General features: G+C 44.0%; 1 protein-coding gene across 10 annotated transcripts in view; it reads left to right on the top strand.

Moving 5' to 3' along the window:
• GPRASP3 (G protein-coupled receptor associated sorting protein family member 3) overlaps positions 1-13,104 on the top strand; it is a 39,616-nt gene extending 26,512 nt beyond the window's left edge. For 2 of the 10 annotated variants that reach the window (XM_054470631.2, XM_054470630.2), the window contains exons 4-5: positions 8,448-8,544; positions 9,332-13,104. In XM_054470631.2, coding sequence (XP_054326606.1) covers positions 9,629-11,272 — 1,644 coding nt within the window. In that variant the 5' untranslated portion in view covers positions 8,448-8,544; positions 9,332-9,628 and the 3' untranslated portion in view covers positions 11,273-13,104. The other 8 variants (XM_063660288.1, XM_054470632.2, XM_054470633.2 and 5 more) reach the window with 7 other exon arrangements.
• Positions 13,105-13,605: the final 501 nt, after the last annotated feature.

Below are 13,605 nucleotides of genomic sequence, written 5' to 3' on the forward strand. Positions count from 1 at the left end.
CCTCCCCCCTCCCTTAGAATATGACCTTGAAGGTCTTGATGCACATTGAGAAGGGCATGGAAGTAATTCGAGAAATGGAGGCTATAGGAGGCAGTGGAAAGAAGCAAGAGGAATACTCATGGAAAGCCTTCATATGCTCACGAAAACAGGAGCCCTTGTATTCAAGAGGGTAATGTTTATTTGCCCTCTGAACATAAAACAGTAACCTCTGAGGACTTGGGGCTTGGGGTAAGAATTTCTTCTCCTCCCAAAGTGGTGGTGGCTTAAAAAGCAAGAGGGTGGGCTCCTTAAAGGACCAGAGTGAAGCATTATGCAGGCAGACAAGCCATCAGAAAACTTAGCGCTGGGGCATAACAGGAACAAAATGCACATGATGAGTTGTAAGAAGCCAGCAGCACTGGAGTTCCAATTAGTGTTCTGGCCACATGCCAGCAGACAGGGGAAAGATGGAATGTCACCCGAGATAGTAAAAACAAATATAAACCTCGGGGGATATCCACAAGGGAGCCTGTGCCTTTGCTGCTGCAGAAATGCAGAGAGCCATGGGCGCATGAATAATAGGGAGTGTGTATTTTAGAAGTCATGTGGCATGCAAAGTGAAAGCAAAAAAGCAGACTTTCACCCAAGGCAGAAGGTCTGGTGGGCGTGAAAAGCCATTTTAGAACACACACACAGAAAACAGAAGAATGGATGGTATACATTTTTGGAAAAGAGCCAATTTTAGTTGGAAAGAAAAAGCAGAGGAAATCCCAGACATTGCATGGTTTTTAGGCCTCAGCCTCACCGCTCTCATGAGCCTCCTATCTAGGAGGGCCATTTAATGCTTCTGACCTACTTGGTGTGGACCCTAAGGTCCTTCCCACCCCTGCAAGCCACCCATTAGGGTGAGCTGGGAAATCAGCCACAGAAAGCAGAGTCACTTATGGAGAGAGAGAGAGAGAGTGAGAGAGAGATTGATTGATTGATTGATTGATTGGGAGAATGTAAAGGAAGAGAACAAGAGTCTCTGCCTGGTAATCCAGGGAATTCTTCCGAATCTTAACCAAGATCAACAAGTGTTACTTCCACGAGTCTGCAAGAACCACAGTGTTATAGAGCTTGGGGCCCAAGTCCCTTAAAATACCTGGAAAGCCTTCCCCAGATTGTGAAGAGTAAAATAAATACCTAACTTTTCAATGTCCAAAAACCAACCAACATCAACAAGCATCAAGAGCAGCCAGGGAAGCCTAACCTCACCAGACAAACTAAATAAGGCACCAGGGACCAATCTTGGAAAAACAGAGATGTGTGACCTTTCAGACAGAGAAGTTGAAATAGCTGTTTTGAGGAAACTTAATGAAATTCAGGATACCACAGAGAAGGAATTCAAAATTCTATCAGATAAATTTAACAAAGACATTGAAATAATTAAAAAGAATCAGGCAGAAATTTTGGAGCTGCATACTGAAGAATACATTAATAGCAGAATTGATCACAAGAAAAAGAAAGAGAAGAAAAGAAAAAGAAAGGAAGGAAAGAAAGAAGAAAGAAAAGAAAAAACTGCACACGGGGGTCGGATGCCTCCAACCAAAGAAGGCAAGGCATAGATATCTCTTAACATCTGAGTCACATGGCCAATATGTTACCGGTGGCAAATAACCGAGTCTCATGGTACCTAATATGTTAAGGGTAACAAGTGTCCAAGTTACCATTGGTGAATCTGTATGGGTCTGCAGCAACCTCAGTTCTTGCCTCCTCAGAAGAAAGAATTTGACTGAGGGACATAAGGCAGAAAAAGAGACCAAGGCAAGTTTCAGAGCAAGAGTGGAAGTTTATTTTAAAAGGCTTTAGAACAGGATAGAAAGGAAAGCATGCTTGAAAGAGACCCAAGCGGGCGACTTGAAGGACAAGTGCACTGTTTAATCTCGATCCTAGGACTTTATAGGCTGGCCCCTTTCCCATGATGCTTCCGTTAGTGTGGGCTGCCTGCATGCAAGGTGCCTTCCTTATCCTTAGGAAGTGAGCATGCACAGTGTATTTAGAAAGTTATATGCATGCCCATCTGAGGCTTTCTTTCCTTTTCCAGTGGAGTGCTCCCAGAAGGTCATACTCTGCTATTTTGTCTCTTAATGCATATGCCTGGGAAGTTGCTTCACCCTCGTGCCTGCATTCAATTAACACTTTAGTGCAATAGGTGTGGGCCATTAGGAAATGGCCTGTCCCTGGCACCAACTGCCAATTTTTCAATTTTAGAGAGGCAATGCGATAATTGCTAAATCATCTTCTGACAGTCCTAGTGGGTGGGGGGGAGAGCCCTCTTCTGCCCCAATCATGCCTGTCTAACTCCCTGTAACATAGGCATATCATATGCAAACTGAAGAAAGACAAAGAGAAAATACTGAAAAAAACAAAACAAAACAAAACAAAACCCCTTACCTACAGAAGAACAAGGATAAGAATTACAGTGCAGAAGCCATGCAAGTAAAGAAGAGAGTGGGCTGTAATATTTAAAATATTGAAAGAAATACTACCAACCTAGACCTCTGTGATTAGTAAAATTATCTTTAAACATGAAGGAGAAATAATTTCTCAGACAAACAAGAACTGAGGATATTCATCACCAGCAGACCTGCCCTGCAAGAGATGTTAAAAAGAAGTTCTTCAGGGAAAAGGTACAATAATATAGGTCAGAAATTTATAGAAAGAAAGGGCATTGGAGAAGGAATAAATGAAGGCATGCTTGCTATTGCCCTTATCATTCTTGTCCATCTCAGTGTGCTAATGAAACCACCTTTGCTAAAATTATAGCTGATGAAATTATGACAGTGAAAGAGATCAGACCTTACCAACTCCATCTTGCTTCTAAACTTTAAGCTGTCCTTGTTCATTCCTGGGTGTAGGCCAAACTAACCTTGGGAAGGAATTTAGTTTATAGTTTAACTCTGAAACAAAATTGATAATAGCCCTTTCCCAGTCGGGGGCGGGGTGGGGGGGGGACCTTCTTGCCTGGGGACCAGTCTGCCTTTGTAGGCCTAACAAATTAGCTACAAGATTAAAAATTATGGTTTAGGGGCCACACAGCCTCTGGCTGCAAGAGTCTGAACCTCCCCAAATTGCTCCTGGGAATAACATCACTGTTGAAAAACCTAAGATGAGTACTTGAGATACTTTGCAGACCCTGCCTTCCTTATTGGAAGCAAGTAAAACTCCAAAAAAATAAAGCAGTTGTACAGCAAACTAAACTTTAGTTCTCGACCAAATTTTGGGAGATCAGGGATTCTCTGGAGGAGGGCTTCCAGGCCTCTGCAAGTTGTCCTATTGGTTTGAGCCATAAAGATAGCTCAAGCTGGTACCAAGCACCTATAGGAGATTCGTGAAGGTCAGGGGCATCTCCACTCGGAATCCCTTTGTGGTTACCAAAATATGAACCCCAAATATCTGAGACAGTTCTCAGTCAATTGAGGAAGTTTATTTTGTCAAGGTTAAGGATGCTTCTGTGACACAGCCTCAAGAGGTCTTGACAACATGTGCCCATTGCGGTCGGGGCACAGCTTGGTTTTGTAAATTTTAGGGAGAGATGAGACATCAATTAATACATGTGAGATGCACATTGATTCTTTCCAGAAAGGCAGGACAACTCCAAGAGGGGAAGGGGCTTCCAGGTCAAAGGAAGATAAGAGATAAATGGTTGTATTCTTTTGAGTTTCTGATTAGCCTCTCCAAAGGAGGCAATCACATACGCATTTATCTCAGTGAGCAGAGGGGTGACTTTAAACTCCGTCTGTCCTTTGTCCACAGGGAATTTCCTTGTGGAAAAATGGTGAGGGATGTATGTAGCTTTTTTTTTTTTTTTTATCTTAGTAACTATCTTTTTTAGGAATAGAATGGGAGGCAGATTTGCCCTAAGCAGTTCCCAGCTTTACTTTTCTCTTTGGCTTAGCGATTTGAGGATCCTGAGATTTATTTTCCTTTTGCAATAGATATATACTTATAATGCACACTTTCCATAAACCATATGTATTATTGTACAACTTGCATTTTCACTTTGTATTTTGAGTTATTTCCATTTTGGTATATATAGAGCTACTTCTTTTTGGTATCATAGTAGGGTAGAATAGTACTTTATAAAATAAATTTATCATACTTAGTTTAATCCTTTCCCTATTGATGGTCATTTATGTAACTGCCCAATGGGTTCTTCCTGCCAGCTGCACAAACAAAATCAATTCAAGGAGACCATGGCATTGCAGTAAAGAAAGAGTTTAATTGATGTGGTGCTGGCCACACCAAATGGGAGATGGAGTCCTGTCTTAACTCAATCTCCTGAAGAATTTGGGGGCTAGGGTTTTTCAAAGGTAGTTTGGGGGAAGTCATGGGGGTGGCTAGGCAATGGGTACTTGGTGCTGATTGGCTGGGGGTGCAATCATAGGGGTGTGGGAAATGGTCCTCCTGTGTGCTGAGTCACTTCTGGATGGGGCCTCAGGAGCAGTTGGTGGGTCTAGGTGGAGCCAGACATGCAATAAATCTGAAAAGATACCTCAAAAGGCCAATCTTAGGTTCTACAATAGTGATGTTATCTGCAGGAATAATTGGGGAAGTTGCATATGTTGTAACCTCCAGAATAAAGGCTGTCAATCCTTTATGTCTACACCTTAGCAGGACTCAGGCTGCTCCATCCTCCTAGCCTGGTGGTTTCATTATTAGCTTTACAAAGGCATTTGGTTAAGTTTTGGGGAATGGCTATTATCATTTAAACTGTAAAGTAAATGTCTCCCAAAGTTACCTTATAAGCCCAGGAATAATTAAGGGCAGCTTGAAGGCCAAAGGCAAGACAGGTGTTAGCCAGATCAGCTCTCCTTCACTGCCATAATTTTCTCATTGTTATAATTTTTGCAAAGGTGGTTTCATTTACATTATTTACAATTAATTGCTATTAAAAGAAATTATGCATTTTAATATTCTTGCATATATTTACTTAAAGCATTATACTGGAGAAAGAAAACTCTCACATCAGAATCTGCAGGCCTATGTCCTTCATATTTAAGACATTGTGTTAAAGTTTTAATACTATTAAGCTTAAAGGACAAAGCCAATAAGAACACACAAATGTTAAGATCATATCCTAAAGTGATTCATCAAAAAGTAGTGTGACATGCAATTGAAACTCCTGTTTCTCTTAGTATGACTAGTATCTCCTAAGTCACATATATTGGTGTGTCAGATTGAGGCATCCACAAAGGGAATACAAATGACCAGGAAAATGATCATATTTTTCTGCCTCTTTGTGCTCTATATTTTAAAATGTAGGTATTGGTACTTTTAGGAGTTGCTTCACAATCTCTGTCTTCCTCTCTTGCTCCCTTCCAACACTGAAAAACCATACAGAAAGCAGCTGTGGGTGGCATACTCTGGACTAAGCCCTGGGGTTACAGGCAGCAAAGACAAACCTATGAATTAGCATTGATCTGCAAACCACAGAGGGTACCATGGAATTGTCATGACTCAGTAGCCCCTCACCTCCTTCAACCCTTGACTGACTATACCATCTACAATGTGCTGAGAATACAGTGGTGAACAATACCAAAAGGGTACTTTCATTCAGGGAACTTCCAGTCTAACAACTCAAACTCCCCATCGCTTGGAAGGGAGAGAAAAAATATATATATATTCAGAAGAAAAAAGCACATGTATGCATTAGGCAGGGTGCAAGGCTGGGAGAAAAGGAGGAGTTGAGGAGCGCAGCTGGGATCTGGGATCTGCCTTGAGGAAGTGCGCGAATAGTGGTCCCCTCTCCTCACAAAACAGTGGAGAGTCGCCAAGACCATCCCTACCTGGTGCCATCAAAGAGAGAGGACTGTTATGACCTCCTGCGGGTCCTGACAGGGAAGGGCCCTCTTTTGGGGGCAACTGTGGCGACGGCGCAATGCCAACGTGAGCCACCATTTGAAATGAGAAAAAGCGGCGTGGCAGAAAGAAATGAGTCTGGTGCAGACCAGTGGTTGGTTTCCTAGGGTTAGAGGTCTAGGTCTACCTTCTGTTAGAAGAGGGGCGGTGGTGAGGCCTTGATGGGTGCCCCCTGCCCCAGAATTCACTTAAGAGCAGGTGTACCTTCTTCCCCTGCGTGGCTCCATGAAGCTGGGAAAGAAACGCACAAGAGGACCACCCTAGAGGCCCAGGCCTGTTTGGCCTGAAATCGCCTCACCCCTCCCAGACTGCAGTGCTGCCACCCCCTCTCCCATTAGCATCCAGGAAGGAGGGTGAGAGGGCTGGGGAGAGAGAGGGGTCAGACACCCAGCAGTCCCTGGTTGGGGACTTGGGGCGGGGGTGCAGACACACCAAGCGGCGGTTTGGTATCCATCCGCTGCTCCCTCCAGCGCGGCTCTTCGAACCTCCTGATCCTGTCCCCTGCCCGGGCCCCCAGCCGCCCTTCGGTCCCATATATTATAGCAACGCCAGAAATGTGGTGGTGGTCGCCACGTTAGGGTCCGCAGGGGTCCTCCTGAGGCAGCCTGGTGCCAACCCGCAGGCCCAGGCTGGGGCTCGTCATGGCCCCGCCCACCTCTGGGTCGGAACTAAGGTGGGCCTGGGAGGGGGCGGCCAGCACTTTCGCGCCGTATCCTTCCGCCCCCCTTCCCGACACCCTCGCGGAGAGCGGTTCTTGCAGCATCCTGCGCAGCCCCTGCCCAGTTTGGTGCAGAGGCGTGGGGGGCGGGACGCGTCTTTGCCATTCGGATCGCGGGGAAAGCGGTGAGAATCCAAGTGAGGAGCCGCCAGAGGAGAGCTGAGGAGAGGAGGGGGAGGGCCACGACCTGGGCCCTGGGCCTCTGAAGGCAAGTGGGGGTGCGTGAGCTTGGGGTGGTCCGCCAGGGTGGACCGGCTGGCAGTCTGCCCCGCCGACCCTGACAGCCTGGCAAGTAGGAGACGATCCGGTCGGAGCCGGGCGCCGGAGAGAGGTGCGCAGTGCCCGAGACCCCTGGCGATGGGGAGGCGGTGACCGGTGCAGGCAGGGCCAGGCCAAGGGCTGAGGGGCTGGCTTGAGAGGCACCGTCAGATCGTCTGGAGGAGAACCGCGCTGACCGCTTCCCAGCCAGCTTTGCAGGCGCCGGCGCCCCGCCCTCGACGGTGTCTGTGCCCGGAAAGGGCTGTGGGGGAGCTCCTGAGGGAGAAATGGCGGAGCGGGAGCCATTGTGGGGGGCGCCCGGGAAGGCCGGTGGGGGCCGGCGTCCCAGCTCTGTGCCCAGCCCAAGAGAGGTGGGCCGCGTTCGCTACTCGGGGCCCTGATTCCGGAAAGGGGACTGTGGGACCCCGTGTCTTGGGTGCTGTCCCTTCCCACAGGCTCCAGGTGGTTGTCAAAGTCTCCTGTCTGCGTGGTAGGTCTGTTGGGTTCTCCAAAAGTGGAACTTTGAGTGGGTGAATTATGAAGACACTAAAATGAAATGTTTAACCGCCTTTTATAATACCGCACTGTTTTATTGCCTTACATATTTAGATCCCCACATCCAGTTTTGTGCAAGCAAATAGGGTGTGGACTTGGTCGAATTTCACAACAGTGGTCCATGTAAATAAGGGTAGTATTTTTCCACCTTTCTTGTTCAGGATCTGTTTTCTCAACATGCTGATCCACTTTAAGTAATGTCATGATGTGTGAGAATGTGGGTTCCAAGTAGAGGGGTAATCTTTTTGAAGGGTCAATTTAGAACATTTGAAGTCAATCTGCTTCTTCAATTTACGGTTCTGGAAACCAAAACTCCATCTCCAGCCACTCCTCACAGACCCTCTCATTTTGGTACAGAAGTAGTCCCACAGAAGAATTCATGGCATTTCTGATGGTGGATATCAGAGGAGCTATGAGAGTTAGGAGACTTTATTTACTTAGTTTCTGATTCTCAAAAAGGAGGTGTTAGAATCCGAATTCTGGGAATCTGTCGATTAACCTGCTATTTTTCTACCATTGTTAACATAGTCTCTTGGGGTTATTTTTTGCTAGTTGCTCCGCCTTCTTTTTGTAGGGCGTGACTCTTCTTTGGTGGGAAGGATAGCATCTCCTGAGAACCCTGTTGTATGAGCAGGCTGACATAGGTGGTGAATAAAGTAGGATCTAGGTATGCATGGGGAAGGGGAGGGACATGCACAGATGGTATTAAAATAAGAGTCTCCATTATGTTCCCTGCCTGCTTTGTAAGTACAATTGCCTATGTTCCACTACCTATTTCTGCACCTCATTTTTTTTGTTTAGGAAAGGAGCTGTAACTTCTATTGGGAAAATGACTGACTTCAAAGTTGGCAGGAGGTGTAATCAGGCTGCAGGTCTTGGGGTGATTAGGGAATCATTGAGGAAGAGCAGACAGGTGGGAGACATTTAACATAGCCTTGAATATTCAAAAGCATATATTATAACCCTTGTTATGGGCATTAGATCATCTTAGTCTCTTCTGTTTTCTTTCCTCTGCCTTCCTTTCTATCCTTAGGTCTGTTTCTTTCTAGGTTCCTGTAGAGATCTGTATGTAGCTGTTCACTTGGAAGTTAATTAAGAAAGAGAACAAAAACTATTCATTTGGATTCAAGGTAGGTTTATGTGTGAGCACCCCTGTTGATTGGGGTTATGGAAAGGCTGTTGCCAAGTGGGTTAGACCAGATCATATCTTGGCACCACTGTCTTCCATCTTTCTAGTCACCTCTGACCTCACATTTGTGTACAAGTGATGGGGTGGGGTGAGCCAGGATTATGCCTATGAGGTAATTGGTAGACATTGGGGCAGGAAATGGGAAGATAAGCCACAGGGAGTACTAGGAGGCCAGAAGTGTTATATAACCAAAGCCCTAGATTTGGAAAGGCAGAAATTGGGTTTAGAGATTAGAGTGTAGGTCTATCAACCAAATACTCAGAACTCCATTCCCATCTGTATTTTTGTCCATAGGCCTGCCCATGAGTTAACTATAGGGCATATCAACACTGCAAACAGGGAAGGAGGAAAAATTGCACTAGATCAGTGCAGGTTGGTGTGAGTGCTGCCTGAATACACCTATGAGGTCTAGTGGTATATATTTTAGTGGTGGACCTACTAGCATGGGTCCAAAGAGACTGGGCACTCCTTTAGCCTTTCTCACTCTCAGCAAGCTTACCTGCCATCTTTGTTCCTGTTTGATGCAGAGTAAAAGAATGACAGTGCTTGGGCAGGACATTGTTGAGCATTAGTGGCAGTGTGCAAGGTATAAAATTAAGTAGCAGAGTTTTTTATTAATCCACTTCTACACAATTCATTTCTACTCTCCTATGTCCTTCTGTGTGGCTGTTTGCGTAGAGAAGCACAGTTGGAGAAGACTGAAAGCCAGTTTCTTTCTTCAACCTCAGGTCCATCTCCACTGGTGGCTGTGGTGGCTTTGGATTGTTGGAAGACCATCACCTTCAGCAGGTCTGCACTTGGGAACAATCATTCTCCCCCAGCCCGAGCGTGCCTCTGCCCTCTGTATCATTGACAGAGGCTGTATGTTTGGAAAGAGAACTTTGTGACTGCAGAACTGACAGTTGACTCTAATTCTTGCTACCAAGTTTTTCCCTGATCCAGTGAAAGAGTGTTAAGACTTCGACCTAGGACACATTGAGAACCAAGGCCAAGACTGGACAGGGCCATATAACTGGGCTTCAACCATGGCTGGGACTAAGAATAAGACAAGAGCCCAGGCCAAAACTGAAAAAAAGGCTGCTATACAAGCTAAAGCTGGAGCAGAGAGGGAGGCTACTGGTGTTGTTAGGCCTGTAGCCAAGACCAGGGCCAAAGCAAAAGCCAAGGCAGGGTCTAAGACAGATGCAGTAGCAGAGATGAAGGCAGTGTCTAAGAACAAGGTTGTTGCTGAGACGAAGGAAGGAGCTCTGTCAGAGCCTAAGACTCTGGGCAAAGCCATGGGAGATTTCAGTCCCAAGGCTGGGAATGAGTCCACCAGCTCCACATGTAAAAATGAGGCTGGTACTGATGCCTGGTTCTGGGCTGGAGAAGAGGCCACTATCAATTCCTGGTTCTGGAATGGAGAAGAGGCTGGTAATAGTTCCAGCACTAAGAATGATAAACCTGAAATTGGTGCCCAGGTCTGTGCTGAGGAGTTGGAGCCTGCGGCTGGGGCCGATTGCAAACCTAGGTCAAGGGCTGAGGAGGAGGAGGAAGAGAATGTTATTGGGAACTGGTTTTGGGAAGGAGATGATACTAGTTTTGACCCTAATCCTAAACCTGTGAGCAGGATAGTTAAGCCTCAGCCTGTGTATGAAATTAATGAAAAAAATAGGCCCAAGGACTGGTCTGAGGTAACTATCTGGCCCAATGCCCCTGCTGTAACTCCAGCCGTGTTAGGATTTAGATCCCAGGCACCATCTGAGGCAAGCCCTCCTTCATATATTGTTCTGGCCTCCGCTGAAGAAAATGCCTGTTCTTTGCCTGTGGCAACAGCTTGCCGCCCTTCTAGGAACACTCGCTCATGCTCACAGCCTATCCCTGAGTGTCATTTTGATTCTGACCCCTGCATCCAGACCATAGATGAGATTAGACATCAAATCAGGATCAGGGAGGTAAATGGGATTAAGCCATTTGCTTGTCCTTGCAAAATGGAATGCTATATGGATTCTGAGGAATTTGAAAAACTTGTTAGCTTACTTAAGTCAACTACTGATCCTCTTATTCATAAAATAGCACGGATTGCAATGGGTGTCCATAATGTTCACCCATTTGCCCAAGAGTTTATTAACGAAGTGGGTGTAGTGACACTTATTGAAAGCTTGCTCAGTTTTCCTTCCCCTGAAATGAGAAAAAAGACGGTAATTACTCTGAATCCTCCTTCTGGGGATGAAAGACAACGCAAAATTGAATTACATGTTAAGCATATGTGTAAAGAAACCATGTCATTTCCTTTGAATTCACCAGGACAGCAATCTGGATTAAAGATACTAGGACAACTGACTACTGATTTTGTCCATCACTACATTGTTGCCAATTACTTTTCAGAGCTTTTCCATTTGCTGTCCTTAGGAAATTGCAAAACCAGAAATCTTGTTTTGAAACTACTTTTAAATATGTCTGAAAATCCAACTGCAGCCAGAGACATGATCAATATGAAGGCATTGGCAGCATTAAAACTCATCTTTAACCAGAAAGAGGCAAAAGCCAATCTTGTTAGTGGTGTGGCCATATTTATTAACATAAAGGAGCATATCAGAAAAGGCTCAATTGTAGTTGTTGATCACTTGAGTTATAATACACTCATGGCCATTTTCAGGGAAGTTAAAGAGATTATTGAAACAATGTAACATGAGCCAGAGTTAGAACATTTTGAGCCATCTTCAAACTCTAGCAGGCTGTACATTACAGTGTACACATTATACACTGCATCTTTAACACAAAGTCACCTGTGACAGGCTCTAGGTTTGAGCTAGACTATTTTGGGGGTATCAAATGAATATTATACCTTGGGCTGAAAATGTTTGATTTTTATCTTGTCTAGATTGGCATATTTTTAACATTTTACTTAAGATAGCAAACCAGTTCGTTTTAAGTAAGCTAACTTGTTCATTAGTATCTGCTTAGATACATCTGTGGCTTAAAATGGCAAAAAAGAAAATATCCTTGAGTTTGTAATCTAGTTACAGAAGTAAGGCATACACACACACAAAGATAACAGTACCTAGAGAGAGAGTGTGTGTGAGTGTGTGTGTCTCTGTGTGTGCACGTGCACGCTCATGGCCAAATGTGCGCGCTCTACATAAAGGAGGCAGGAGTTCCTATAGGCTATTTAATGTAAGAGAAACTACTATTTTTCTCCTGTTCCAGCTGTATCAGATACTCGTTCCACAACACAGAAATGACTCAGAATCTCAGACAAAATGTATTATTTGTTCAATTTTAATTTTGCTACAACATTCATAACTCTTAAATTGTTAGCCTGTTTCGTTTACATCAAAGTTATCTCACAAAAGAGAAGGCAGGAAACGTTTTGTGAGTGCGTATTCTATGTCAAACACTGTGTTGGCACCATATTTTACAAGTTATTTTCCTCTTCTCACAGTGATCTTGTGAGCTAGTTGCTTGTATTTTTATTAGAACTCATTATTCTGGGTACCCTCCAATGAGAATTAGAGAGGTTAAATACCTTTTCCTAGATTCCCACAGCAGGCAGGTGGCATAGCTGTTTTGTCTGACACCAGAACCCATCTCACCACACTGCTTTACAGTCTTCCTGAAGGACATGTTGAGGTGGGGGGGCCTTCAAAGCTCAGAGACTGGTTTGAATGGTTTAATTTTGCAATGGATCATGTCCATGCCAGGTGTTACAATTCTTAACTTCCTCCAAATTCATGTGTCCATTAGACATTTGGCTACCTCTGGCTGGAGGTCAGGAGAAAATTCTGAGGTAAATAGATGGATTTTATCTGGCAGTGTCGAAAATAGTAGGAGCCCAAAACTTTGTTCAATGAGTAAGATGTAGATTTGGAGTCACCAGCAAGGGAAACTTGTTAGACGTCCTTTGTATCTTTTTCTATCCATTTGTATTTTTTCTTTCCCAAAGAGCTGAAATCATTTTATACCCTGAATTTAAAAGGTAATTGCTTTTTTCCTCTTTGCAAAATCATACCTTAATTTTTTTTTTTTTTTTTTTTTTTTTTTTTTACCATTTATGATTTATTCTCCTGTGTGTCATATGAAAGGCCAAGGGGCTTTATCTTTTACTAGTAGGCAAGCCTGGGTATTTCTGCATTTGTACCAGCTAACACTACAAAATAGACTTAATTAGAGAAATTTAGACCCAGAATTGCAGCTTCAACAACACAAAACAGGAAAGCTAGAAGAGGTTGCTGTGTCAACCTACAAGATAGTGATCTTGGAAGTTGGTATGGACCAGAAAGCAGTCCCAGGACATTTAGGCTATTGCTGAGTTCTCTAAGACTCATGGTGGGAATTATAATCCCTGGTCTAAGCTGATATGAAAGTTTCTATGTGTGAAAATATGGAGTTATATGCTTTGAGATTTTCTGCCAGTTAAGAAACTAAAACAAGATCATACTGTAAATGTTTGTAACTTGCTTCCCCCCAGTTGTATACTGTAAACATCTTTGCATGTCAATAAATATGCCTCTACAACATATTTTTGAATCAGTTAATATTTTTCCTATGTTAACAGTTGGTATGTAGTGTTGTAATCCTTTATTGCATATTCTCATAACATACAATATACACATTCTTTTGCAAAAATAGGAATACAGTATTGAGACTTGCCTTTTCCTCTTAACAGTTATCTTTTCAATTTAGTATTATATAGATCTGTCACATGCTTTTCATCTAATAACTTTATGGAAATATAATTGCCATACATTAAGCTGCATGTTGAAAGTATACAGTTTGATCAGTTTTGGAATGTATATACACACAGAACCATAACCACAATCAAAATTGTAAACACATTCATCACCCACCAAAGCTACTTTTTTTTTGAGACAGAGTCTTGCTCTGTCACCCAGGCTGGAGTACAGTGGCACAATCTCGGCCCACTGCAACCTCTGCTTCCCAGGTTCAAGTGATTCTTGTGCTTTAGCCTCCTGAGCAGCTGGAACTACAGGTGCATGCCACCACATCCAACTAATTTTTT

Source organism: Pongo pygmaeus, chromosome X (genome assembly GCF_028885625.2).
Source record: "Pongo pygmaeus isolate AG05252 chromosome X, NHGRI_mPonPyg2-v2.0_pri, whole genome shotgun sequence".
In the NCBI taxonomy this organism is placed as follows: domain Eukaryota; kingdom Metazoa; phylum Chordata; class Mammalia; order Primates; family Hominidae; genus Pongo; species Pongo pygmaeus.